Source organism: Mytilus trossulus, chromosome 10 (assembly GCF_036588685.1).
Source record: "Mytilus trossulus isolate FHL-02 chromosome 10, PNRI_Mtr1.1.1.hap1, whole genome shotgun sequence".
Classification (NCBI taxonomy): domain Eukaryota; kingdom Metazoa; phylum Mollusca; class Bivalvia; order Mytilida; family Mytilidae; genus Mytilus; species Mytilus trossulus.
This window is the reverse complement of record NC_086382.1, coordinates 63,546,713-63,561,636: the sequence shown is the minus strand read 5'-3', so window position 1 is coordinate 63,561,636 and position 14,924 is coordinate 63,546,713. Positions and strand designations below refer to the sequence as shown.

At 31.0% G+C, this 14,924-nt stretch overlaps 2 protein-coding genes across 4 annotated transcripts in view; both read left to right on the top strand.

Moving 5' to 3' along the window:
- Positions 1-3,592, top strand: part of LOC134688370 (polyphosphoinositide phosphatase-like) — a 32,600-nt gene extending 29,008 nt beyond the window's left edge. For 2 of the 3 annotated variants that reach the window (XM_063549033.1, XM_063549035.1), the window contains 2 exons: positions 2,270-2,341; positions 2,979-3,592. In XM_063549033.1, coding sequence (XP_063405103.1) covers positions 2,270-2,341; positions 2,979-3,153 — 247 coding nt within the window. In that variant the 3' untranslated portion in view covers positions 3,154-3,592. The remainder of the gene's footprint in view (positions 1-2,269; positions 2,342-2,978) is intronic. The other variant, XM_063549034.1, reaches the window with a different exon arrangement.
- Positions 3,593-5,251: 1,659 nt separating this feature from the next.
- LOC134688369 (uncharacterized) overlaps positions 5,252-14,924 on the top strand; it is a 31,403-nt gene continuing 21,730 nt past the window's right edge. Inside the window, exons 1-5 of the mRNA XM_063549032.1 lie at positions 5,252-5,340; positions 8,144-8,265; positions 8,992-9,056; positions 9,951-9,988; positions 10,596-10,681. Of these exons, the coding sequence (XP_063405102.1) occupies positions 5,286-5,340; positions 8,144-8,265; positions 8,992-9,056; positions 9,951-9,988; positions 10,596-10,681 (366 nt within the window). The 5' untranslated portion in view covers positions 5,252-5,285. The remainder of the gene's footprint in view (positions 5,341-8,143; positions 8,266-8,991; positions 9,057-9,950; positions 9,989-10,595; positions 10,682-14,924) is intronic.

Sequence of the window (14,924 nt, the reverse complement as noted above, 5' to 3'; positions counted from 1 at the left end):
AATACAAAAAATGAAATATTCTGAGTAGATTGAGTCTCCTAAACACATTTTATGAGAAAATTGTCTTGAAATAGGACTGTACCATGAATATTCAGATGACAGAACAAGCCATACTAAGTGCATATATTTATTTTTTGGGAGGGGGTTGACTTTTTCTCCTTATTTCTTATATTTTGCTATCATCCTAGGTAATACTTAAATAAATATATAGCTATAAGTAGATGAAATTATTTTTAATGTTGTAACGACAAGTTATTCACTAAAAGGGAAACCTTTTATGTCCCTCTTTGGAACGCGGCGTAAATTTAATTTTTACGTAAGGACTTATTGAAACCTCCTTGGAGACAGTAATCTTTTATATGGATTGTTCATTCTGCTAAAATGCTTCAATTACTCATTTCTCATAACATTTCTACCATAAATGAGTGAAAGTTACCCCAATATTTTTATTTATTGGCCTGAAAAGTTGAAATTTTGAGGAAATGAGAGGTATAAATTGACCCAAATAGACCTTATAAAGAAGACAAAAAGGTTTATTAGTGGTATTTTATCTTCCTAAAATCATGTTGTGTATCATTTTCAAGTGTTTGTAGGCAGATAAGATAGATATCTGATCATTTATTGGTCCATACTCTATTCTATCTTGATGCCGCTTGGTTTGGATTTGTCGAAGAAATTTTGCTCGAATCGCTGTAGATGTCGTCTTTCATTATACTAGATTTTTCTCAAACTATTGAACTGATTCTGACAAAACTTGACAGAAATGCTTGAAATAACCAGTATTACAAAGCGGAAAAGTCACATTCAGTTTATTGAACAAAAAGTTCTTCTAATATGGGAAGCTGTACATGCAGCTATGGCCTTGTGAGTAATCTCATGTGTTAAAATTTCTTGCTATTTAAGTGAAATAATACAAAAAATGAAATATTCTGAGTAGATTGAGTCTCCTAAACACATTTTATGAGAAAATTGTCTTGAAATAGGACTGTACCATGAATATTCAGATGACAGAACAAGCCATACTAAGTGCATATATTTATTTTTTGGGAGGGGGTTGACTTTTTCTCCTTATTTCTTATATTTTGCTATCATCCTAGGTAATACTTAAATAAATATATAGCTATAAGTAGATGAAATTATTTTTAATGTTGTAACGACAAGTTATTCACTAAAAGGGAAGCCTTTTATGTCCCTCTTTGGAACGCGGCGTAAATTTAATTTTTACGTAAGGACTTATTGAAACCTCCTTGGAGACAGTAATCTTTTATATGGATTGTTCATTCTGCTAAAATGCTTCAATTACTCATTTCTCATAACATTTCTACCATAAATGAGTGAAAGTTACCCCAATATTTTTATTTATTGGCCTGAAAAGTTGAAATTTTGAGGAAATGAGAGGTATAAATTGACCCAAATAGACCTTATAAGGAAGACAAAAAGGTTTATTAGTGGTATTTTATCTTCCTAAAATCATGTTGTGTATCATTTGCAAGTGTTTGTAGGCAGATAAGATAGATATTTGATCATTTATTGGTCCATACTATATTCTATCTTGATGCCGCTTGGTTTGGATTTGTCGAAGAAATTTTGCTCGAATCGCTGTAGATGTCGTCTTTCATTGTACTAGATTTTTCTCAAACTATTGAACTGATTCTGACAAAACTTGACAGAAATGCTTGAAATAACAAGTATTACAAAGCGGAAAAGTCACATTCAGTTTATTGAACAAAAAGTTCTTCTTTAGGTGTAATACCACTAAATCATGGTACGTCACATCCGGTTGCATACGAAAGTAGGTCTAAAAATATATTCCCTTGAATTTGACCGTTGTAGGTAATTAATCCTACATTTTATTGCAGTAAAACTATTTCTGTGTCATAAACATATGTCTTGGGTATTTCAAAACACCATTATTTTTTATTTCTGATTTCTATAGAAAATTTTGTAATCTTGAGGTTACATGGTGACTAAACCTTGTACACAGATAGAATAAGGGGAGAAATTTGATTGGTTAACTTCCAATGATGGTTATTTTCTTATATGCAATGAAATGTTATGTGAAACTTTTTCTATAGAACTGGACAGGATAAAACTTAACTCATGCCAAGTATTTCTTTATTTGAAACAAAGATAAATTCTGCACAATTTTTTGAAAAGTGCAAATTTAACAAAGACTAATAGGGGAAAATCAATGGTGGTATTACACCTATATAGGGTCAGATAACTGAATATTTGAAGGTTTATTTTTATTTTTATTTTTATATTTCAGATACCATCAAATAGGTGATCAATGCTGTCAGCCTGCTGGATATACAAAGAAAGATACTAGTCCTGTAGAAATGTAAGTACTGTCAGTCTTTCAGATTAATGCTCACACACATGTTTTAACCCATGCCATAATTTTTTATGGGTGTTGTTGTGTGTTGATGTCAGTCATATTTGTATTTTTGTAAATTGTTCTGTTATAAATGAGATTGTTAGTTTTCTCGATTGAATTGTTTCATATTTTTCATGTCTGGGCCTTTTATATCCATCCATACAGTATGGATTTATCTCATTGTTGAAGGCTGTACAGTTGCCTATCCTTATTTACATCCACTTCATTTGAACTTGGGTGGATAGTTGTCTCATTGGTAATCATACTATATTTCCTTAATATTTGTATCTTATGAGTTCATCTAGAGTGATGTTAAAACACTAAGGATCAATCATTCATATATTTACCATCAAAATTATACAGGTCAAAACTGTTGTATTTATAATAAGAAAAGGTGTTTTTAAAGGCTAAAATAATTGGAGGTCAATTTCAAAACACACCATTAAAAATTTGTTTAAACTGACAAGTTTCATCAAAAAGTCAATTGGTGTTTATTAGGCTGAAATACTTTATCTGACTGTAATTTATTTGCAATATTTGAATGTTTTAATTTTTACTCCCATTTAATTAAAGAATGGTCTATTTGTATTTGTACTTTCAGATTTCCAAAAAGTGTTTTTAAGTTTGGGAGTATTTATGGAGTAGAAATACCACCAGTGAATAAAGTTGATCAGGATATTTATAATAACTATGTAGCTGTTGCTAAAGAAGGGCCAAAAACCGTTTCTACCCAGGACAGTCAGATGTATGCTAGATATGTCAAAGCTGTGCATTGATTGGTTCGTTCGGATTAAACATGCTCAAGTTCATATTTATAGTTAGTATATGGAAGTCAGTTAAAGGAGAAAAAGATATAAAATGTTGCATTAAGAATAGTTGGACAAACACACACTACAGAACTTTTGTGTGACCATGAAGCATATATATACAATTTATGTTTGGTTTAATATTTGTGCAGACTGCAAATAAACGTTTGATTAATAATCTAGGGCAGTCAAATGAACATTTTATTTAGTACTTTGCGAGCCCACTGAACAGCATCTTGTTGTTACTATTAACTCATTCGTGATAGATAAATCCTTACTTTGACTTCAAATTTGAGGAATGTCTTTTTTATAATATCAGCTATTTACATCTGAAGAAGCTTTGATTGTATGCTAAAAATTAGACACAAAAATAACGTCTTTTTTAGGAGCATTTCATGATGTCAGTTTTTTATAGGTCCAGAAAAATTAAAAATAGTAGACAATTTCTCTTTAAAAAGCCTATTGTCATACTTAAATTTTATGAAGATAAAAAATTATTATCTACAGATTTCATATATTGTTTTTATTTTGTTAATATTATATACCATTATGATTGAGAATTATTAATATTTTGTTGTTATTGTTTTATGAAATGTGCAATATTTTTTTTAATTATATATTTTTCATAGTTTATAATAAAAAGTTTATATCTTATTGTTTGTTTTGACTGAAAACTTGTTTTCAGAAATGAAAATGCAAAAATATACACTATGAGGATTTGGGCATCAGATTGATGTCTCAAGTCTCCACATAGATATTGATGATGTACAGCGGCTGACTATAAGGCTTTAACAGATTTTAAATGACTAAAAGGTGTCAGCCCAATAATCTTATATCATTCTCTAAAATATCTGGAATTTTATACGTACGTCTGAGTCAGAGACAACTCTGCAACAGATGTATCCATCGGATCGCCATCAATGATGGTGATACATGGCTGTGTACATAATGTATATACAACTCGTCTAAACATCAACCCAACAATGTATATAATCCTAAAAGCAATTTCTATAACAGTTGAAGTTCAGTTTTAATTATATAGGAAATGACAATGATACATAAATTAACAAGAAAGCAGTTACTGCAGACAATGTCATATCCAGACCTTAGTTTACTGATTTAAAGATTATGTCTTGGTCAATATAAAATTTGGGAGCTGACATCAAGTGCCTGCATGTCTCCTGCTTATTGAACCAGGATGAAAATAAGGTTTAATTTTTATTATTACCAGGTTCTTGTGTGGCAAATATTTCAAGGAAAATTCAATACAAAAAAAACAATTTTCCAGCAATTTTTCCATAATGACCTACATTGCATGCCTATAAGTATCTGTAGATAATTTTATGTTTAAGTCATTTGATTTCATAACAACTGGTTGAATGGTTTTCAGGAGCCTGTAATTCAGTGGTTGTCGTTTGTTCATGTGTTACACATTTGTTTTTCGTTCATTTTTTTTACATAAATAAGGCCGTTAGTTTTCTCGTTTGAATTGTTTTACATTGTCTTATCGAGGTCTTTTATAGCTGACTATATGCTGTAAGGGCTTCGGTCATTGTTGAAGGCCATGCGGTGACCTATAATTGTTTATGTTTGTGTCATTTTGGTCTTTTGTGGATAGTTGTCTCATTGGCAATCATACCACATCTTCTTTTTTATATATTCAATCTGGAACAAAATATCTGAAATCTCCTTCATTAAGGTTAAAGTTCAGATAACAATATTAAAACAAGTGATATTTCTTATTTTAAATGTCAATTGGGACTAATAGAATAATTCAATGCACGTTATTAAATATGTAGATGTCATAGATGTATTTTATGAATCAAAAATATTTATTTGTGCATAATTTACTTATTACACTGTTCCCCCTTTAAATTTTATTTGAATATCAATTTCAGATACAAGCAAGATTGTTAAAAAAAGATGAATGACATTTACTTTGACATTTTCAGAGTTTTTAATTAAATTCTCGAACGTGGTTGTGTACTATTTATTTGTGGTATTAGTATACAGCTTTTGTTGAAATCATCCAAGTGTTTTAAATAACCGCATGTTTGCTTTATCAGTCAAGCTTTTTATCTTATTTACAAATGTAAACAAAAATGTCTGACGGTTTCAAGAAAATTTGGATTGAAATTAAACGATTATATCTACATGGTTTGTATATTTAGATTCTGCAGACTAATTGAAATAGTAAGGTAAAGAAGTGATTTTTTTGGATCACATGAACTTGGTGATCTCAAAACTGACATACCAATATTCATGATATTTTCATGATTGTTAAACATTACTTCCATAATAGTGTGAGTTCGTGGTCTAGTGGTTAAGACCGATGGCTACAGTGCTGAAGGTCCCGAGTTCGATTCTCACTCGGGGTGCTAAAATATCAGTACATTAGAAGGGTAATTTTCACCCTCTCACACACATCTCTGGTACCCAGACCGGAGTTTAAACTAGAATGGGTACGTTGGGGGCCTCGGTTGGTCAAAGTGTCCCTACTTTGACCTGGAGATCAATCTTCTGATATCTCTCTGGTTTGTCTGTTTCCACCGAGTGGCCCGGTGGTTCTCTCCGAGTACTTCGGCTTCCTCCACCACAATAACAGACTTCCCGGTGTCCTAGCACTCCCTTTGTGTTGAATTGGGTGGGGATTGTTTGTCCTTGTAAAAATAATTGTCGTATAAATATACGTTAGTGACACATCTCCATTAATCCCGTAGGGAGTGTACATGGATGCCACTGTACCCTCGCAGCTTTCGAGGGGTTCTTCGAATATCGGAGGCATTTACCAGTACATACATACATACAATAAAAAAAAAAAAAAATTATTTCCCCAAAAATATTACAAATTAAATGGAATAATGGGTGTATAACAATACTGTTAGACCTGATGATCTAATACATACTCCTTGTGAATGAGCAAGGTATTAAGGGAGGTACTGAATTATTGATAATTGTCATGAACACAAATTGGCCAAAGGTGGTATCGGGTCCATAAGTTTGTGCCCAATACACTTTTGCACTGAATCTGGGTTGGTTTGTCCCAAAACACCTTTACACCCATTCACTTTCGCACCCATAGTCCTATTGCTAACCCTTTTATTGGTTTTGTATTTAAAAATTTGTATTCGACTTTTGTTCAGGTGTTGCTATTACCTTTTTAGCTCACCTGGCCCGAAGGGCCAAGTGAGCTTTTCTCATCACTTGGACTACTGGGCCAAATTAAATCAAACTTGGCCACAATCATTATTGGGGTATCTAGTTTAAAAAATGTGTGGCGTGACCCGCCAAACCAACCAAGATGGCTGCCATGGCTAAAAATAGAACATAGGGGTAAAATGCAGTTTTTGGCTTATAACTCAAAAACCAAAGCATTTAGAGCAAATCTGACATGATGTTAAATTGTTTATCAGGTTAAGATCTATCTGCCCTGAAATTTTCAGATGAATCGGACAACCCGTTGTTGGGTTGCTGCCCCTGAATTGGTAATTTTAGGGAATTTTTGCTGTTTTTGGTTATTATCTTGAATATTATTATAGATAGAGATAAACTGTAAACAGCAAAAATGTTCAGCAAAGTAAGATCTACAAACAAGTCAAACTTGACCAAAATGGTCAATTGACCCTCTAAGGACATTGAAGGAGTTATAGCCCTTTTTAGTCAATTTTTTTAAATTTTCCTAAAATTTGTAAATTTCCACTTACATAATAATGTCTTCCACTGAAGCTATTGGACTTAGTTCATTATAGATAGAGATAATTGTAAGCAGCAAGAATGTTTAGAAAAGAAAGATCTACAAATACATCCCCATCACCAAAACACAATTTTGTCATAAATCCATCAGTCTCCTTTGTTAAATATTCACATAGACCAAGGTGAGCGACACAGGCTCTTTAGAGCCTCTAGTTTTTTAAAATTGTTTTAATTATAAAAGTGTGATTGTAACAACGCTTTTTAATATGAGGCAGGCATTACCTGTAAATGGGGACGAAGTCTGTATGAACTATGAATTATTTTTTTGTAATTCAAATATTTGTAAAAAAAAAAAGAAACGGAAATTATCCCCAACGTTTCCGATTTTGGTTCTGTTGTCAGGGATTTTAGTTGTGACTTTATTTAAGTTATGACGTCATATGCAATGTAAACAAAGAAACGCTTTCATCAGGTAACGTTTTTTTAAATCAAGGAATTATTAAAAATGAAATTGGTATTGCGCTCCTTCCTATTTTATACTAGACTGATAAATATATTTTACTCAAAGATTCATACAAACGAGACCGGAAAAAGGAAGTACATTGTAGATTTCTGCGCAGATGCGGGAATTCAAAATATGAAATAAAAAAAAATGAACGATTTTGAGTTCATTAGTACAATGAAAATTTCGCGAAAATTTTCCCTATTTTTTCCTAATTTTTTTTTATTGATTTTTCTACTGTTATTATGGACTTGTCCCCATATAAGTTGAATAAATCTTAATCATGTTTTGGTGAGTGTATTGCTTTAACAAAAAAAATATTGTTTCTAAAAATTGGGTACTTACATGTAGGGTGCGAACATGCAGGATGCAAACATGTATTGGACCCAAACAATACCTGTATGTACCCTACATGTTTGCACCTCACACGTTTGCCAACTTGGTCTGTCTTAAAGAAAGTTAGCTGCGAAAACGTAGCTCTATTGTCCTTTGAATTCAGCAAATATCAAAATCATCAAAAGGACCTTAAGAGCTAACCTACATTTTCACAGCTCAAAGAAAGTTTACATTTAATCAGCATGCACCAAAAATTTCTGTGAATGTCATTTGACAAGATTTTTATGTTGTTATTTGTAATGAAGGTACCCCCATTAAGCCCCTCCTTAAGGGATTTCAGGCATAAAGGTATTTTCCTTATGTCTGTCCTACATGCGTGATATATTGTACAGCTGTTTAATTCATGTAAATGTTTTCTTATTTCAACAGAAAATCAACCATTCCCAGAAAGTGTATGTCTGGTAGAAATAAATGAAAATGAGGGATCAGAAGAAGTTAACAGAAAGTTGAGGGAAACATTCCATATTGATGATGTAGATCTTGTACTTAAGGTACAGTTACATTTATATTTATTGAAACCTTTAACAACCAATATGTTTAAACCTTTATCTGTAAGAGAAAAAAATTATGCAGTATAAAAGAATCCTGTATTTCCAAGACTTAATTTTGAACAAAGATTAAATAAAATAAATTAAAATGATTACTTTTGCTGAATTCTTTGAACCAGTAATTGGCTATTACTCAAGAAAATGTTCTTCTAGTGTGTTAGAATCTTTTAGTCTCAACCAACATGACCAACATTTTATTCCTGCTCCTAATATAAGTCTAACATACAAGAATATCGTGAATCTACCTGTACTTTAAGTCTTTTGATTGCTGTTTGCTCAATATCCAGTAGCAAATACTTCATGCATACCTTTAAACCTTTAGATCAATCTATGTTGTATTAATATCAGTAGTTGTAAACAACCAGTTCTGTTTGGCTTACTCCCTTTCTATAATGACAGAATTCGAAGAGTGGCATATATAGCCAAAAAGAAACAGGTTGTTTACAAACCCTTTTTTGTTTCAAGAGATCAACAGGTATCAGTCACAAATGAGAGTCAACATCTTCCTAGGTTAATATCTTTAATTATAAGAATGACTGATACCTGAAATGTATATATACACAGTACATTAGTAAATAATTAATTACCTGTGTGTTGATAAATGGCTAGATAGATACATGTAGCTTTTTAAAATGTTATTTAAGATAACTATTTAATTTTCCACTTCAGTTGAGAAACCACAGAAAATCTTTAATTCCAATCAATAGTAATATCACGGCAAACTCTAAATCTGTGTAAGTATAACTTAATATAAAAAAAGAGGATGTGGTATGATTGCAATTGAGACAACTCTCCTCTAGAGACCAAAATAACACAGAAATTAACCAACTATACATGTAGGTCACCGTATGGCCTTCAAAAATGAGCAAAACCCATACTGCATAGTCAGCTATAAAAGGTCACAAAATGACAATGTAAAACAATTCATATGGAAAAACTAACAGCCTTATTAACATTGTATCTACTGTACTTTTAATGCTCCAGACTGTTAAATATTTACTGTGATTCCATGGATACTAAAATATTCACAGAATAAAGCAAATATGAATTTATAAATATATCAAAAGTTTTCTGTTAATAAATAAACATGATAAATAACTTCATGAATTCAAAGATATTTTGTATACCAGTAAAAATGAAATCATGAAGATCAGTTTGATAGCTTGGACATGACAAACTTATGTTTCTTCCGGCCAAATGCTGTCTATATCTATAGACTATTAGGACATTTCTTAATAACTGTATGGACCTCAGTTTTGCCACATTGTTCCACAATTATCATCTTCTTCCAAGGGTTACGATCCTCTCCCTCTGTATGTTTTATGTTTCATGAAGAAAAGATTGAGCTGTCTACACTAATAGACACAATAAACAATCATGACAATGTATATTTACAAATTACAATCATGACAATGAATATTTAAAAATTACAATCATGACAATGTATATTTACAAATTACAATCATGACAATGTATACAGTATTTACAAATGTAATAATAAGTCATTTAAAATATGGTTTCAACAAGAATAAATTAACACTTCAAAATTATTAAATTTTGGCAACAGATTTTTTTTTTAATTTTGACTTATTTATACATGTTTTGACATTATTTCTTTATTTTTGCAGACCTTACAAACTTGAGGTTGTCAGAAGATACCAAAATGGTAAGTTTTCACAGTTATCTCCCTTAGGTTAGAAACCAAAACAGTATTAAACCATATGGCTAATGGCAAAACTGATGATTAAAGTAATTGAAATCCAATATCATCATGGTTCTTTATATGATCATATGCTTACTGAATATTGTTACTTCCTGCATATCAGGTTACCAATGATCCTGAAATTTGAGGATTGAATTAGAGCAATAGGTTCATTTTTTTTACATAAATAAGGCCGTTAGTTTTCTCGTTTGAATTGTTTTACATGGTCTTATCAGGGCCTTTTATAGCTGACTATGCAGTATGGGCTTTGCTCATTGTTGAAGGCTGTTTGGTTACCTATAGTTGTTAATGTTTGTGTCATTTTGGACTTTTATGGATAGTTGTCTCATTGGCAATAATACCACATCTTTTATATTTGAATGGAAACATAAAGGTGGAACCCTTCGTCCCTTTTATCCTGAATTGGGAAACTTTATAAATAGCTGTATCTGCCCCTTGTAATTGTTGGTTATTGAGTTTTGATTCTTTGTTTATCTGAAAATGCATGCTAAATAGACATTTTCTTAATTGTGCATTAATATAACTCAGAGATCATTTCCTTTGTTTGCAGTTACTCCTAAACGAAGGACAACAGAATCGGTAGCACAAAAAGAAACAGTTAGTATCAAGAAAAAGTACATGGAACTTGTCAACAGAGTGAGTATTTTAACAGTAGGGATGTTCAATCTTCTTTTGAAAGAGGGGGGGGGGGGGGGGCTTGGTGGCAAAGAAGTCTAAGTAGTTCTACTATTGTAATCTCTGGCCTGTCAACACAGAGGTTGTGAGTTTGAACCTCGCCTGTGTGGGTGCACTCAACTCCATCTCAATTGACTAGGATTGTCAGTTTTCCTATCGAAGGTCAGTGGTTTTCTCCAGACACTCTGGCTTCCTCAAAAAATAAACTGGCAACCACAAAATAGCCCAAAAGTGGTGCCTAAAAGTGGCATTAAGGGCATACGATACAGTTACAGGGGAGGTAATGACGTTGCTAACGTAAAATGTTATTTTCGCGACGTCAAACTGTTACATATCGGGAAAAGATGCATTTTTCAACTGATTTTTATCATTCAAACTGATTTAATTTGAAAACAAGTTCATGGACCCCAATTTTTCAAAACAGCAATTTGTTTCATTTTGCAGGGAGATTATGTGACCCAAATTTGATAAAACTGTAAATAGCGGATTTTTTTTAATTTTGATAAACATGCAGCAAAAAATGACGTATTTTTCTCAATTCATGAACATTTGATAAATATGAGTTGTTTCTGAATAAAAAATAAAATACAGAAATTACCCTTAACAAAAAACAATTTGTGTTTATCTTTTACAACAAAAAAGTTATGTCTTTTTCGAAAAAGAAATTATGGTCACAAATTTGAATTTTGAGCACATATACAAAATTTCGACCTAATTTTACTCAAAAAGTAGCACATGAACGTCATGAAGGTATATTTTTTATTACATATTTGATTTAATCAGGTAATAATAGCCTATATGCAAATTTTCGTATCGTATGCCCTTAAAACACCAACAATCAATCAGTCAATCTTTTGAAAGATTAATCATTTCTAATTCACACTCTTACATTTTTTCCTCCAAGGGAATATATTTTTCTGTTCAAGGGTACTTTGTGTATAAGAAAATTATTCAAATAGTACATTTTGTATCTAATTTTACTGTTTTCTGCAATTCAGCCATATTAACTCAATTCTAGAAAATTCTGTTCTTTTTGTTTTTCTAAAACATATTAAAATATTTGAATTTTAAACTAACTCTTTCACTTTCAAGTAAAAGTTGATATTTGATGAAAGTTTATTTATCCTCTTTAAAGTAAGAGAATCTCTTTTAAAGAGTCTTTTATATTGATAGACAAATACATAACGGTAGTATTTATCTTATGACCAGGGAGTGTTGGAAGTTTCAATAATGATGTCTGAACATTATATACTGGCCACTTTTATATTGTCCAAATGAGAATTAGTATCTTTCCTTCTTTTTAAATGGGAGATAACTCTGTCTTCCTTGTATCAATGTTGTCATGGGAGATATTAGAAATTTGAATCAGTCATTGTAGACAGTATAGTTATGGTACATTGTGTATTATTCTTTCCAAACTACGATTTAATGATAATTTGTTTCATGCATGACTTAAATTGTGGTATTTAAAAAGTATAACAGTTAGTATCATGCACAAATGATTTAAATATTTTTTCATGAATCTATTCTGAATCTATCAAAAATACATCATTGAAAACAATATAAAGAAACCTTAGTTAAAATTATAAATCATTAGATATATAGGCTGAGGTTGATTGAAATAATCTGGATTGAAATTATTGTTAAAATTAATTCTCTTCTCTTTTATACATTTAATTTGTGTAAAATAACACTTATGATGAGGTCAAGTGTCAGTTCATTCAGTGGAAAGTAATAAGAAGAGGACATGGTTGGTTGGTTATATTTTTATTTTACACATATATATATAATTCAAGATTTCTTGATAAGAGGAAGGAGTGGGTGACATACTTTTCTCATCCAATAAGGATATCGATGTGCTCAAGTAAAGTACTTAAAATTTTCAAAAATACATATAATTTTTGTATTAAAACATCTACTTTGAGCTCTTAGATACTACATACATAAAAATGATATGACTTAAACATAAACTTGTAATCAATATATAGTAAGTAAGGTCTTGTGTAAGCTTCAAGGATTTACACTGGTGTTCAATGACTCATTTTATAATATTGTATATTTCAACCTGTTACTTTCCATTATTAAAACACTTAACTTCTTGTCCTATTCTTCTTACATGGAAATATATATTTTTAACTGTCATATGGGAATATATTTTTTTTATGACAATGAAACAAATGCACTACAATGTTCCTAAAAGTCCTGGTAAAAGTCAGGTATAAGTTGTATGACTCAATTATACATGTCTATGTTTACTTGCCAACAGCTGAACACATATATACAATATTAAACTCAATGCACTTTTACAAATTCAATTAAGTGAGCAGTTTGCATATGCATGTTTTATTGAATTTTGATTGAAGACCTAAGCTACCAGAGAATATCTGTGTAGCAAATTATATAACTACTTTTGGTGTTGAATTAATGAAACTTCTTAATTCAGACATTTAATGCAAGGACACTTTTATTGATTGTTGGATTGTAAAAATCCTATAAAACCAACACTGTATAAACAAGTTTACATTCCTCTATCGATTGTCCTTGGTTTCCAATTCTATTAATTGTTAGATGTGAGAAAAAGTTCATTCAATTGTCACTGTTAGATGCTTTTGAATAATTGTTAAACATACTGAAATAAGCTAAGAAAGATTACATATTGAATAATCAGACTATGAATTATTTCTTGAGATCATCTTGGTTTTTTTTAAATGATTAGAAGAAAACTTTCTTTGAAATTTTAAGTTTTCCCAACCGTTTGAGGGCTATATATATAGCCAGTCAAGGTTGTTAAAAACTTCCATCATCTTAAAATTTGAAAAACTGTTCTGACTAACAATTCATGATTTTAATAGATCAGACCAATATTAACTTCTTAATTAATCCAACCTAGGTACGATGCAAAAAGGTGGGGATATGCAAGTTATTGTAATGACTTGTCCATTTTGTATTTATATTTTTAATTACTTATTTTATAAGAATGGTGACCTTATAGAAAGTACTATCATCTTTGCTAACCCTGCCACACATTTATGATCTCTGTTGATTCATGGAGGTTATGCTGAAAGACTTTGATAAACTTTGGTCAGAAATCTTGGCATATTAGTAAAAAAAAATATTTGAATGCACCAAACTAAGTCTATTGATTAGTGTACGGGTAGTTTTAACCAATTAGTTCACATGCACTTGACCCCTTCATTAAATTCATTTAGATCTTTATGTGACTTGTCTGATAACTAGGACAATTTAATATCAAGTTTTGATCCTATTTGAAAATGCTTTCTAGTCAAATAAGTAAAGCGTTCAACCCACTTTAAAGAGATATACTTTACAATAATTATGGCTAAGCTATACTCCCCCAACAAAGTAATTATGACACAAAAAAACCTTCATTTTAAATACCCAATTTTGAAATCCATTGAATATGTTTGTGTTTGTATATACCTTTTTCAAACTTCACCTACTGTATTGTACAATTTTATGGTTTTAAATTACATTACAAAAGGCTCAGGTTATGGTTTTATGAAAGTTTAAATCCACTGTTAATGAATTATTTGATGTCACTCAATAACTAAACACCATAAGTGTACACATGGTTATGAACATGTATCTATTCCCTGCTTAATTTATTTTCCTTGTAGAAATTAGTACAATTATAGATAACACACAAAAGTTTAGATATGTATATATATATGAGTATGTATGATATGTATGCATGGCGGCCTTGAGATGTTTTCTGCTCTTTTGTCAGGTTGTTGTCTCTTTGACACATCTCCATATCTATTCTCAATGTTATCTCATTTACAAAGTTATTTGAGAAATACATAAAAGCCCAAGCTTGGAACTATTCAGACCTGGGTCTTGAAAAGGGATTTAGTTTAAACATATTTTATTTGCTGAATTAAAGCAAAATGGATTAGACACAAGTAAATCATACTTACCCGGTATGAAGTCTTCTCCATAATACAATATAAAGTTACAATAATAGTATAATATAATGGACATGCATATGAAACAAACAGTTTATACAATATAATACTAGCTTTCATAGGTGAACAAAGAGGAGACAAAGTAAAAATGGAAATAGAAAATTTGAAAAATCGTATACTTCTGTGACGATGACTTGTGGATTGATGACAACGATGAAGCCCTGTGTCAGCATTAATAACGCTCTATCAAGGCATAAGAAATCTGTTTGACCTTTTAA